The 14,176-nt window shown below is 50.1% G+C and overlaps 1 protein-coding gene across 1 annotated transcript in view; it reads right to left on the reverse strand.

The window, feature by feature from the left end:
• Positions 1 to 14,176, reverse strand: part of LOC115381250 (ribonuclease inhibitor-like) — a 53,079-nt gene that overhangs the window by 6 nt on the left and 38,897 nt on the right. Inside the window, exons 6-9 of the mRNA XM_030082537.1 lie at positions 13,296 to 13,478; positions 1,534 to 1,716; positions 1,063 to 1,236; positions 1 to 758 (exon numbers count right to left, since the gene is read on the reverse strand). The exon at positions 1 to 758 is cut by the window's left edge and continues 6 nt beyond it. Coding sequence (XP_029938397.1) covers positions 755 to 758; positions 1,063 to 1,236; positions 1,534 to 1,716; positions 13,296 to 13,478 — 544 coding nt within the window. The 3' untranslated portion in view covers positions 1 to 754. The remainder of the gene's footprint in view (positions 759 to 1,062; positions 1,237 to 1,533; positions 1,717 to 13,295; positions 13,479 to 14,176) is intronic.

The raw sequence follows: 14,176 nt of genomic DNA on the forward strand, positions 1-14,176 counted from the left end.
TTTTTTTTGTTGTTTTTTGCTTTGTTATAAATGTTGAACAGGAAGAAGGTTAGGCATGTATAAGCTACGTAGCTTCAGCCAAAACCTTTTCGGTCAACCTGGTCTTCAGTGGTGTTGCTTTGGTTGGTATACGTTTCAATATGATCGAAATAAACTAATCTCAAATCTCAAATTTGGGGCAAACAAACTTATGTACTATGTTTCTGGGCTTCTGTGACGTATATGACGTGACTGAAAAATAGCAGCATAATAGGTCCGCTTTAACTTAGTGCTCCAGTGAGGGTCAGGGAATCCCGTCCTGGTGCATTGAGCCAACCAGATGAATCAGATTTTTCCAGTGCTGGCGATCTTGTGCAATCTGCTCTGCATCCTCCACAGCAACTCTGTGCTGTTTGAGGTCGCCCGCAATGATCGATTAATCAACTTCATTTAAATTCTGCAAACAAACCATTTTCCAAACCCAGGCAGATTCTCTGAGGCAACATCATTTAATTTGGTCGAAAAAGGAGCTTCACTTTTACTGAAGCAAAGCTCTGAAGTCTGTCATTTTTGTAAACTGATTCATGGAGTCAAACACCATCTGTCTTTGTCTGGAACAGATCTGCAACCATTTTAACATGGAACTCTCCTGGTAACCAGTGAGTCACATCCAGAGGAACCCTGGGTCGATGCTGGACTCTCACAGCTCTTCACACTGCACATCTTCTGCTGGTTCCTCTGTCACTCACTGCTGGATGAAGCTCTGGTCAAAGCTCTACCTGCAAAGAGATGAGAGGAGATGATCAGAGTCTCTGTGAAGCAGTTAGGACTTCAGTCCTGTCCAGAGCAGCAGTCAGCAGCTCAGAGCTCATGAAGGACCACCACTGTCACACCAACACAACAAGCCTGTGGCTCCTCTGATTGGCTGACGGTGTGTCCTCTGCTGTCCAATCCTGAAGCTGCTCAGCGTTCTCCTCTCACTGCCTCACTGAGAGTCAAACACTGGACCTTTGTTCTCACACTGACTGTGTTTAGTCCAAACCTGCTGAAAGCAGCATGGACTCACTCCAACCATCTACTGACCAGAGATTACGCAGGCTGCAGTCTGGACTCTGCTGGAGATCAACCAGCTGCTGCACATCTGGATCCTGCAGATGGTTCCAACCCAGGTCGAGGTCTTTCAGGTGGGAGGGGTTGGACTTCAGAGCTGAGACCAGAGAAGAACAGCCAATCTCTGACAAACCGCAGCCCCTCAACCTGAATAAAGAGAGAAAGCAGCAGAATCAATGAGGAGGAACCAATCAGATGTGTTGATGGAGAAATGAGCAGCTCCACATTACTGAGTCCTGATCAATGAGCTGTTCTGTTGTTGTGGATCTTCATCACACACATCATCCACATGTCAGCACAACATTCACACACCTCCTCATGTCCACACACACCAGTCAGCTGCTGCTGAGCTCAGTCCACTCTCTCACTGCAGGATCAGAGTCTCAGATCACAGCTGCTGACAAACATTTCTCCTTCAGCAACAGTAACAGACAGTTGACTCACTCCAGAGTCTGCAGACGACAGAGTGGACTCTCCAGAAAACCACACAGCTGCTCAAGTCCGGAATCCTGCAGAGGGTTGAAACTCAGGCCCAGATGTACCAGATGTTTCAGGAGGGAGGGGTTGGACTTCAGAGCTGAGACCACAGAAGAACAGCTCATCGTTGTCAACCTGCAGCCCCTCAACCTGAATAAAGAGAGAGAAATTTATTGATATCATGAGATACACTGAGCTATGAATTAGGGTCCGAGCCCGAGAGCATGGGGGGAGTGAAGGACACTGTTGGAATTGCTCAGAGAAACAGAAAAACACATGTGATACTCGTGTGGACTGTACCAAAACATATTAACTCCCCCGAGAACTGCCACCTTAACGTGGTGGGGGAGTTTGAGAGCCTGCATGATCCCAAGAGCTATGTTGCCGGGGGGCTTTATGCCCCCTAGTAGGGTCTCCCATGGCAAACAGGTCCTGGGTGACGGGCCAGACTGAGAGCAGTTCAAAACCCCCTATGAGTAGAAAAAGAACAAAGGTCGTTACGTCGCCCGGTATGGCGCAGCCGGGGCCCCACCCTGGAGCCAGGCCTGGGGTTGGGGCTCGTAAGCGAGCGCCTGGTGGCCGGGTCTTTGCCCACGGGGCCCGACCGGGCTCAGCCCTAAGGGACGACGTGGGCCTGACCTCCGGTGGGCTCACCACCCACCGAGGGAACCGTAGGGGCCGGTGCAGTGAGGATTGGGTGGCAGCCGACGGCAGGGTGCCCGGCGACCCGATCCCCGGACACAGAGACTGGCTCTAGGGACATGGAATGTCACCTCGTTGGCGGGGAAGGAGCCCGAGTTTGTGAGGGAGGTTGAGAGGTACCGGCTAGATATAGTCGAGCTCACCTCCACACATAGCCTGGGCTCTGGAACCCAACCTCTCGAGAAGGGCTGGACTCTCCACTTCTCTGGCGTTGCCCGCGGTGAGAGGCGGCGGGCTGGTGTGGGTTTGCTTGTAGCCCCACAGCTCAGCCGCCATGTGTTGGAGTTCACCCCAGTGAACGAGAGGGTTGCATCCCTGCGCCTTCGGGTCGGGGATAGGTGCCTCACTGTTGTCTCAGCTTACGGGCCAAACAGCAGTGCAGAGTACCCGGCCTCTTGGAGTCCCTGGGAGGGGTGCTGGACAGTGCTCCGACTGGGGACTCCATTGTTCTACTGGGGGACTTCAACGCCCACGTGGGCAGCGACAGTGAGACCTGGAAGGGGGTGATTGGATCGCACGGCCTCCCCGATCTGAACCCGAGTGGTGTTCTGTTATTGGACTTCTGTGCTAGTCACAGTTTGTCCATAACGAACACCATGTTCGAGCACAGGGGTGTCCATAAGTGCACTTGGCACCAGGACACCCTAGGTCGGAGGATGATGATCGACTTTGTTGTCGTGTCATCTGACCTCCGGCCGCGTGTTTTGGACACTCGGGTGAAGAGAGGGGCAGAGCTGTCGACCGATCACCACCTGGTGGTGAGTTGGATTCGCTGGCGGAGGAGGAAACCGGACAGACTTGGCAGACCCAAACGTGTTGTGAGGGTCTGCTGGGAACGTCTGGCGGAACCCTCTGTCAGCATGGCTTTCAACTCCCACCTCCGGGAGAGCTTCTCTCATGTCCCGAGGGAGGCTGGGGACATTGAGTCCGAGTGGACCATGTTCTCCACCTCCATTGTCGAAGCAGCTGCTCGGAGCTGTGGTTGTAAGGTCTCCGGTGCCTGTCGTGGCGGCAACCCCCGAACCCGGTGGTGGACACTGGAAGTAAGGGCTGCCGTCAAGCTGAAGAAGGAGTCCTATCGAGCCTTGCTGGCTCATGGGACTCCCGAAGCAGCTGACGGGTACCGGCAGGCCAAGCGAACTGCAGCCCGAGCAGTTGTGGAGGCAAAAACTCGGGTCTGGGAGGAGCTCGGGGAGGCCATGGAGGAGGACTATCGGTCGGCCTCGAAGAAATTCTGGCAAACCGTCCGGCGCCTCAGGAGGGGAAAGCAGGTCTCCGCCAACACTGTTTACAGTGGAGGTGGGGAGCTGCTGACCTCAACTGGGGATATTGTTGGACGGTGGAAGAAATACTTTGAGGACCTCCTCAATCCCATCGCCACGTCTTCCGTGGAGGAAGCAGAGGCTGAGGTCTCAGAGGTGGACTCGTCCATCACCCAAGCTGAAGTCACTGAGGTGGTTGGCAAGCTCCTCGGTGGCAAGGCACCGGGGGTGGACGAGATTCGGCCTGAGTACCTTAAGTCTCTGGATGTGCAGGGACTGTCTTGGTTGACACGTCTCTGCAACATCGCGTGGCTGTCGAGGACGGTGCCTCTGGATTGGCAGACCGGGGTGGTGGTCCCCCTGTTTAAAAAGGGGGACCGGAGGGTGTGCTCCAACTATAGGGGGATTACACTCCTCAGCCTCCCCGGGAAAGTCTATTCCAGGGTACTGGAGAGGAGGATCAGACCGATAGTCGAACCTCGGATCCAGGAGGAACAATGCGGTTTTCGTCCTGGTCGTGGAACAGTGGACCAGCTCTATACCCTCCATAGGGTGCTCGAGGGTTCGTGGGAGTTTGCCCAACCAGTCCACATGTGTTTCGTGGATTTGGAGAAGGCATTCGACCGTGTCCCTCGTGGTGTCTTGTGGGGGGTGCTCCGGGAATACGGAGTCCGGGGCCCCTTGTTAAGGGCCGTCCGGTCTTTGTATGACCGGAGTAGGAGTCTGGTCCGCATTGCCGGCAGTAAGTCGGACCTGTTCCCGGTGCATGTTGGACTCCGGCAGGGCTGCCCTTTGTCACCGGTTCTGTTCATAATCTTCATGGACAGAATTTCTAGGTGCAGCCAGGGGCCGGAGGGGGTCCGGTTCGGGAACCACAGGATTTCATCTCTGCTTTTTGCAGATGATGTTGTCCTGTTGGCTTCATCGAACCCGGACCTACAGCATGCACTGGGGCGGTTCGCAGCCGAGTGTGAAGCGGCAGGGATGAGGATCAACACCTCCAAATCCGAGGCCATGGTCCTCGACCGGAGGAAAGTGGCTTGCCTCCTCCAGGTTGGTGGAGAGACCCTAGCACAAGTGGAGGAGTTCAAGTATCTTGGGGTCTTGTTCACGAGTGGGGGACGGATGGAGCGTGAGATTGACAGGCGGATCGGTGCAGCGGCTGCAGTGATGCAGTCGTTGTATCGGTCCGTCGTGGTGAAGAAGGAGCTGAGCCGAAAGGCGAAGCTCTCAATTTACCGGTCAATCTACGTTCCCACCCTCACCTATGGTCATGAGCTTTGGGTTATGACCGAAAGGACAAGATCCCGGATACAAGCGGCCGAAATGAGCTTCCTCCGTAGGGTGGCTGGGCGCTCCCTTAGAGATAGGGTGAGGAGCTCAGTCACCAGCGAGGAGCTCGGAGTAGAGCCGCTACTCTTCCACATCGAGAGGAACCAGCTGAGGTGACTCGGACATCTGTTTAGGATGCCTCCTGGATGCCCCCCTGGGGAGGTGTTCCGGGCATGTCCCACTGGGAGGAGACCCCGGGGAAGACCCAGGACACGCTGGAGAGACTATGTCTCTCGGCTGGCCTGGGAACGCCTTGGGATCCTCCCAGAGGAGCTGGAGGAAGTGTCTGGGGACAGGGAAGTCTGGGCATCCCTGCTGAGACTGCTGCCCCCGTGACCCGGCCCCGGATAAGCGGTAGAAAATGGATGGATGGATGGAATTTGTTGTGAAATTCATCATTATGAATGGATCCATCTGAAATGGACGTGTCCCAAATCGCTCATGATCACAGCAAAACGGAGGACAAATAAAGTATTTTCAGGACTTCTGTGGTAACAAGCTGATAATAAAACAATATTTTAAGCAGAATTTGTTCTGAAATGCATCTTTCACAAATCGATGCATCTATCTGGGAAAATCCACACACAACTATTTGGGAAGTGTCTATTTGGGACAACACTGCTAGAATATTATCTTCTAACTGACCTGGCGAGCTGTACCACACTGCTCTTCTTGAAGGGAAAATTAAAAATTAATGTTCAACCACGAGGGGACACGCAAATGTAGCATAGCGTTACCCCGACCCTCAACATGAACTTAACGGTAATGGTCCCAAAGAAGCTGCTGTCTATGAACTTACGGTTATATGGTCTATTAACTTATACTTATGGCTCTATTTTACTGCTGCGGCCTACTCAAGATGAAACTGAGCTGGATGTGGCCCATGAACTAAAACACGTTAGACCCCCTCAGACGAGAACATGGAGAGAAGAGGAGCCACTGATGCAGCCCAGAGAGAAAGAGGAGAAGAGTTTAGCCGTCTGTTGAGGTATGAATGGACAATGGAAGACTGAAAGTTAGGCTCAAGTTTATTATTCCCCCTGAAGAGTAAAAAACTCTCCTCATGTTAAACTGGTAGGGGGGCAATCCCTTCAACCCCACCCCACCTGCCCCATCCATCCATCCATTTTCTAATGCTTATTCGGGACCGGGTCTCAGGGTTAGCAGTCTCAGTAGTGATGTGCAGACTTCCCTGTCCCCATACACTTCCTCTCTCTTCAGGAAAACCAGTGTTCCCAGGCCAGCCCGGAGACATAGTCTCTCCAGCATGTCCTCGGTCTTCCCCGGGGTCTCCTCCCGGTGGAACATGCACGGAACACCGCCACAGGGAGGCGTCCAGGAGGCGTCCTAAAGAGGTGCCCGAGCCAATTCAGCTGGCTCCTCTCGAGCTCCTCCATGATGACAGCTCCTCAGCCTATCTCTAAGGGAGCGCACAGCCACCCTACAGAGTAAGCTCATTTCAGCCGCGTGTATCTGGGATCTTGTGTTTTGGTCATGACCCGAAGCTCATGACCATAGGTGAGGGTGGGAACGTAGACTGACCGGTAAATCCAGAACTTCGCTTTTCGGCTCAGCTCCCTCTTCACCACAACCGACCAATACAACAATTGCATCACTGCAGACCCTGCACTGATCAACCTGTCAATCTCACGCTCCATCTTTCCCCCACAGGAGAACAAGACCCCAAAATACTTAAACTCCAGTGTCTTCAGCTGGGGTGATGGACGAGTCCACCTCTGCCTCTGCTTCCTCCAGCGAAGACGTGGCGACAGGATTGAGGAGGTCCTTGAAGTACGAGGGGGTACTCAAAAATATCCGGGATTTGGTCATAAAATACTAATAATAATGAGTTTCGACTTCTGGTCATCAGATGTGCTACAGGTAAGCCTCGTGCATATCTGTGAAAAAGCTGAGCTCCCAGAGTGACACTGACGCCTGTCAGGCGCTATTTATAGTAACAGAGTGCCGCTGCCGTCTGCAATTTTCCCAAAATGGCAACATTAACTAGAAAGCCAGAGAGGCGCGCAAACATTAAATTCTGCTTTTTGCTGGGAAAAACAGCAACACAAACACTCACCTTGTTGCAGCAAGTCTACAAGGATGATGCTCTGGGGAAGACTCAGATCCATGAGTGGTTCGGGTGGTTTAAGAAGGGCCAGATGTCCACGCATCAGGTCCACTCAGCCATGAAAACAATGCTGAGCTGCTTTTTCGCTGTCCAGGGTATCGTCCACAGCGAGTTTGTCCCTCCAGGTCAGACTGTAAATCAGGACTACTACATCGAAGTCCTCAGACGGCTCCGTGAGGATGTAAGGAAGAAGCGGCCCGCGTTGTGGCAGAATGGAGCCCGGTTGATCCACCACCACAGAGCGCCAGCGGACATGGCGCTGCACATCACGCAGTTTCTGGCAAAGAATGGGGTGAATCTCCTCCCCCATCCACCTTATTTGCCAGATGTAGCCTCGAGTCACTTTTTCTTGTTCCCCAAGTTAAAGAAGGAGCTGAAGCGACAGCAGTTTGCAGATGTGGAGAAGGTGACAGACAAATCGCAGCCACCCCAGATTGGCACAATTATGCACGGGTGTGGCGACACACTTGTGATATGGGAGACACGGCTGGAGCGTTGCATAAATGCGGATGGAGATTATTTTGAAGGCGATGGTGATGTTTTACTTTGAAATGTCAGAAAAAAAAAGTGACAATCAAATTCCGGGAACTTTTGGGTACCCCCTCGTATTCCTTCCAACGTCCTATAATATCCACAGCTGAGGTCAGCAGCTCCCCACCTCCACTGTAAACAGTGTTAGTAGAGACATGCTTTCCCCTCCTGAGGTGCTGCACGGTCGGGTTGCCTCAATTTCTTCGAGGTAGACCGCTCGTCCTTCACCATGGCCTCCCCGAACTCCTCCCAGACCCGAGATTTTGCCTCCACAACCGCTCGGACTGCAGTTTGCTTGGCTTGCTGGGACCTGTCAGCTGCTTCTGGAGTCTCACTAGCCAGCAAGACTTGATAGGAGTCCTTCTTCAACTCGTCCACCACCAGGTTCCGGGGTTGCCGCCATGACACCGGAGACCTTACAACCGCAGCTCCGAGCAGCTGCTCCGACAATGGAGTTGGAGAACATGGTCCACTCAGACTCAATGTCCCCAGCCTCCCTTGGGACATGAGAGAAGCTCTCCCATAGGTGGGAGTTGAAAACCATACTGACAGAGGGTCCCACCAGATGTTCCCAGCAGACCCTCACAACTCGTTGGGTCTGCCAAGTCTTTCCGGTTTCCTCTTCCACCAGCGAATCCAACTCAGCATCAGGTGGTGATTGGTTAACAGCTCTGCTCCTCTCTTCACCCCAGTGTCCAAAACACGCAGCCGGAGGTCAGCTGACATGACAACAAAGTCAATCATCGACCTCCGACCTAGGGTGTCCTGGTGCCAAGTGCACTTATGGACACCCCTGTGCTCAAACATGATGTTCGTTATGGTCAAAATATGGCTAGCACAGAAATCCAAAAACAACCACCACTTGGGTTCAGATCAGGGAGGCTGTGCTTGATCATGCCCCTGCAGGTCTCACTGTCGCTGTCCATGTGGGTGTTGAAGTAACCCAGTAGAACAATGGAGTCCCCAGATGGAGCACTGTCCAGCACCAGTCCCAGGGACTCCAAGAAGACTGGGTACTCTGCACTGCCGTTCGGCCCGTAAGCCAAGACAACAGTGGCCCAGTTTACATGGGTGTTTTTTTCAATCGGATTGTAAACAATCGTATTAAACGGAGTGTATTCATGAAGTGATCCACGATGAATCCTCGTTTACAAGGACCCTTGGTGAAGCGGATTAAACAGCGTCCTGTGACATGCGCACAAAGTCTCACGAGGAATTTGCAGGTCTTTAGCTCCGCAGCAGCAGTCCTCAGCGCCGATCAGAGAGTTTTTATCTGCTAATATCTGCTCAAATAATGTCCCAAAAGTCCATGATACGCTGCTGAAGGAGCGGCTGCTCCCCTGGCTGCAGCACCGCTGCACCGAGCGGCACGTCTCATTGTGAGCTCTGCCTCTGCACCGCGTGTCGATGTTTCGAATTAACTGGTGCCCGTGTTAACTTGTGACCAATACATGATTGAAAAATGTAGTCGTTCTTGCGAACGTCGGTTATCGACAGTTACAGTGAGTGTATACATTTAAAGTCATTTGTGAGTCTTACTTTAACAACTGCTGTAATCAAAATGTGTTTACACAGACCTCCGCCGTCATTCGTTAACACGGGAACCAGTTAATCCATAACACCAGCCGGCGATCGCTTGTATTCTGCTATAGAGCTCTTTATACAACTCGCTATTGCGCGATTTGGTTCCATCTCGCCTCTCCAATGTTTTTTCTGTCTAAAAAACTACTAAAAAAGTGTTTTTCAACCACCGTGGCGTTCTCTGCTGGTTTTTTGACTGTGCTGCTTCCGTTTACGGGCACGTCACACGTCACTACATGCATGCACAGAACAAACACTCCCCCAGTACAATCCGCTCAGCTGTCAGACTCGTTTATAAGGGACACGGAGCGGATTGTCGATTGGCGTAGACCACCTCATACAATCGGCTCCAAATTACAATCCGCTCCGAGTGAAGCGGATCCACTCGGTCGTTTACATGACACATTTTACAATCCGCTCCACGTACAATCGGCTTATACATGGTCCATGTAAACGTGCCCAGTGAGGTACCTATCCCCGACCCAAAGGTGCAGGGATACGAGCCTCTTGTTCACTGGGGTGAACTCCAACAAACGGCGGCTGAGCTGTGGGGCTATGAGCAAACCCACACCAGCCTGCCGCCTTTTACCGCGGGCAACGCCAGAGAAGTGGAGAGTCCAGCCCGTCTCGAGAGATTTGGTTCCAGAGCCCAGGCTGGGTGTGGAGGTGAGCCCGACTACATCTTGCCGGTACCTCTCAACCTCCCTCACAAGCTCAGGCTCCTCCCTACCCCAATGAGGTGACATTCCTTGTTCCGAGAGCTAGTCTCTGTGTCCGAGGATCGGGTCGCCGGGCACCCTGCCGTTGACTGCCACCCAATCCACATTGTGCCCGGCAACTACAGTGCTCTCGGGGGGGGGGGGGGTCCACCAGAGGGTTGGCCCATGCCGCCCCTTCAGGCTTAGCCCGGCCAGGCCCTGCGGGCAAAGGCGCGGCCACCAGGCACTCACTTGCAAGCCCCCGCCCCAGGCCTGGCTCCAGGGTGGGGTCCCGGCTGCGCCATACCGGGCGACATCACGAACCCAAATTTTAACTCCTTCATAAGGGCTGTTTAACTGCCCTTAGTCTGGACCATCATCCAGGACCCGTTGGCCATGGGAGACCCTGCCAAGGGCATAAGCCCCAGACAACATAGCTCCTGGGATCACGCGGGCACTCGAACACCCCCACCAAGTGAAGCTGGCAGGTCAGTGGAGAGACCCCACCCGCCCCATTTTGGAAAATGAAATTCAAGAACTGCAGCATCTTCTGCACAGAACTCTAAATTTGTCCACATTTGATGAGTGATTTGTTTCTAACGTCAGTTGTAAATCAGAGTTGAAACGAGGAGTTAATCCTCTTTAGATGAGACTGATCAGACTGATCCTTGTTGTTCATTTGTTCTTCTTGAGAAGGTTGGAGCTTCGAGGAACTGAAAGAAGAACTGCGGTTCTTCTCCCTGATTTGATCTTTGATCTTTTGGAGAAGAAGGCTCCATTTCTCCTGGAGATCCTCAGTGTGGGTCACTCTCAGATCAGCCTGATGTCTGACCTTTAGTGTCGACACAACTTTCACTGAAACACACTCAAACATGGAGTCTGACCTCAGAGTCTGCAGACGACAGAGTGGACTCTCCAGAAAACCACACAGCTGCTCAACTGCTGAATCCTGCAGAGGGTTCCAACTCAGGCACAGATGTTCCAGATGTTTCAGGAGGGAGGGGTTGGACTTCAGAGCTGAGACCACAGAGGAACAGCTGATCTCTGACAACCTGCAGTCCTCCAACCTGAATAAAGAGAGAAAGAAGTGAGATTAGAGGACAAAGTTTCATGTTGAAGCCATTGAGAGCTGAAGAAGGTTCAGACTGGAAGAGTTTAGAAATGTAAAGTCCAAACAGCTGAAGCCAACAGGAGGAGAAGAGCTCTTTTCACACACATCTCAGATCTCGTGTTGGGAATCACATTTATAGAGCGTTTCGTGATCAATAATGATTCATATTTAACAGAGATAGGTAGTGTTCGAGTACTGAAGACCAGTCTCAGTCTGGAGACCGGGCGTTATGAGGCAGTGTTACTTATTAAATTGTGTGTGATCACTCTGAAAGAGCCAAGAATCAAACTGCTGTCACATGATTCACCAATGATTTCTGCTTCTGCTCAGTGATCAGTGAGTAGTGAGTCTTCATGTTGACAGACGGGCCGTCACGAGGTTTTAAGGACTTGGGCGGGCTCAGCCCCCAGGAGGTGCACAGGATGTGAGTGAACATAGCGCCAGAGCACAAATCCTCACCAACAGCTAACACTGAGAAATTATTTATGATTTCAATTATTTTTTAATACAGTCCAATAACATTGACTTGCATTCAGTTTAAACATGCCAGCTGTCGGTACTGGCAGGTTCAGTCCTCTCTCTGAATCTGTGTTGTGTTTTTTAATAAAAGAAAGTAGAAGGTGGTTCGGTCTCTCCCACGCTGGCCGTTTATTTGTTGATATCATAAGATACACTGAACTATGAATTAGGATCCAAGCCCGAAGGCTTGGGGGCTGAAGGACATTGTTAGAATTTCTCCCAGGAACTGAAAAATATATGTGATGCTTGTGCAGATTTCACCAAAACACATCAAGGAATTATAATAAAAAAGGATAAAGCAACATTATGTACACAAGAAGACAAGAAGGAGAACTATGGTTATTATTCTCCCTGATTCAATCCAGTGTTGCATTTGGCAGCCTATTTTGATTTAGTTTTATTCTTAGTATTTTGGACAAAATGCTTATTAGTTTTAGTCACATTTTAGTTATTTCTACACTTGATAGTTTTTGTCTAGTTTTAGTCGACGAAAACCAAATGGGTTTTAGTCCAGTTTTAGCCATTTAAAAAAAGGCTTAAACAATGTATGAGGAAATAAACAGACAGGAAATTGTAAACCAAACAAACATAATAAAATATACTTAAATGGCACAAAAACCAACATGATACATTGATGCCTTCGAACATTAAAAAATTAACTGGCCTATTTTGATACTTTCCAACCTCAGTAATGCAATGAGCTGCTCGGAATGAGAGAACTAAGGGGAGTTTTTCTGACACTTTCAAGTTATTTTTATAATGTCCATGCTGATATAAAGCTGACATTGTTTATTCACACTGGTCTGTTATGTTTTTATGTTACTGATTTGAACTGGGAAGAGTAACTGCCTGTTGTTAGTTTTGGACTAGCAATAAAACCAATATTAAGACGGTTATTGGGAAAACACTACCATGAAAACAACTGAAATAAACAAAATTAATTCCATAGGTACATTTGAATGGTATGGAACACTTGGAAGCCTTCAAAACTGAAATGACAAACATAACTTAATTCAGTTTTAATTTCTGCTGGATTACGATTAAAGTGCATCCATAAATCACAGCGTCTTTTCCTCCTGCCAAGCCCCTGTGCCAAAGTTGCTGCCAGTGTAGGTCTGCTGATGGGCGTGGTCAAACAAGAACAGGAAGCAGCTCGTTAATTGCTGATATTTTTAGAGTAAAGCACACCGGGTGTGTGAACAAGCTGGGGGAATCGCATTTCTTTTAATTTATTTTGACAGTCAAAATACTGACAATTTCATCTGTTCTCGTCTTGTAAATGAAGACAACAGATACATCTCGTCAAATTTCAGTCTTTAAAGAGATATTTTTAGCTCATCACGTCTCGTTTTTGTCATGGAAAAAAGGGCGTTGACGAAATATTTTCATTGCTGTCATTATTCACGAAAACAACACTGATTTGACCTTTGATCTTGTGGAGAGCTGAATTGATGTGAAGACCAAACAGAAGCAGAGCCCAGTGGAGGACATGTCAACAGCCAAGGTTACTGGACAGAAAGCCAACAAGTCCAGAGTTTGCAGAGTTGCTGAGAGTTTGGAGCTCCAGCTGGGAGATCAGTGACAGCTTGATCCAGGAGAGATCAGCCTGCTGTGAAAGCTGAAGGTCAACATGGAGCGTGTCAGAGGTTCACAGTCAATGATCCACTGCAGCTCCTTTCTTCTTCTAGCAAGCTTTGAAATGTGGAGCTGCACACGGCTCTGCCACAGTCACAGGACTAAAGACCAGAGAAGAAGCTCCGTTTCTCCTGGAGATCCTCAGTGTGGATCACTCTCAGATCAGCCTGATGTCTGACCTTTAGTGTCAACACTACTTTACTGAAACACACTCAAACATGGAGTCTGACCTCAGAGTCTGCAGACGACAGAGTGGACTCTGCAGAAAACCACACAGCTGCTCAACTGCTGAATCCTGAAGAGGGTTCTGACTCAGGTCCAGATGTTCCAGATGTTTCTGGAGGGAGGGGTTGGACTTCAGAGCTGAGACCACAGAAGAACAGCTGATCTCTGACATCTTGCAGTCCTCCAACCTGAATAAAGAGAGAAAGAAGTGAGATTAGAGGACAAAGTTTGATGTTGAAGTCACTGAGAGCTGAAGAAGGTTCAGACTGGAAGAGTTTAGAAATGTAAAGTCCAAACAGCTGAAGCCAACAGGAGGAGAAGAGCTCTTTTCACACACATCTCAGATCTCGTGTTGGGAATCACATTTATAGACCGTTCAGTGATCAGTAATGATTCATATTTAACAGATAGGTAGTGTTGTACTGAAGACCAGTCTCAGTCTGGAGACCAGGCGTTATGAGGCAGTGTTACTTATTAAATTGTGTGTGATCACTCTGAAAGAGCCAAGAATCAAACTGCTGTCACATGATTCACCAATGATTTCTGCTTCTGCTCAGTGACCAGTGAGTAGTGAGTCTTCATGTTGACAGACAGGGGTGTGACTAGGTTTTAAAGGGGCTGTGTCGTGCTTTTTTAGCTAGTCCAAACCCTAGAAATGGCATTAACATGGTAATAGTTTATTTTTGGCGCAAAGGAAAAGTCATTTTGTGTGAAATAAAAGATTTTCTGGGGCTAATTCTGAAACCCGGAAGAGAAAACGCTCTGTTTCACTGAAATCCCGCCTCTCCCCCTGTGGACTTTGACTGACAGCTACTTTAACCAATCGGAGCTTCAAAACAAATACGCTGGCTGCTTTAGCTCTTTAGCTCTAGCTTCTCTACATGCA

This window comes from Salarias fasciatus, chromosome 3 (genome assembly GCF_902148845.1).
Source record: "Salarias fasciatus chromosome 3, fSalaFa1.1, whole genome shotgun sequence".
Lineage (NCBI taxonomy): Eukaryota > Metazoa > Chordata > Actinopteri > Blenniiformes > Blenniidae > Salarias > Salarias fasciatus.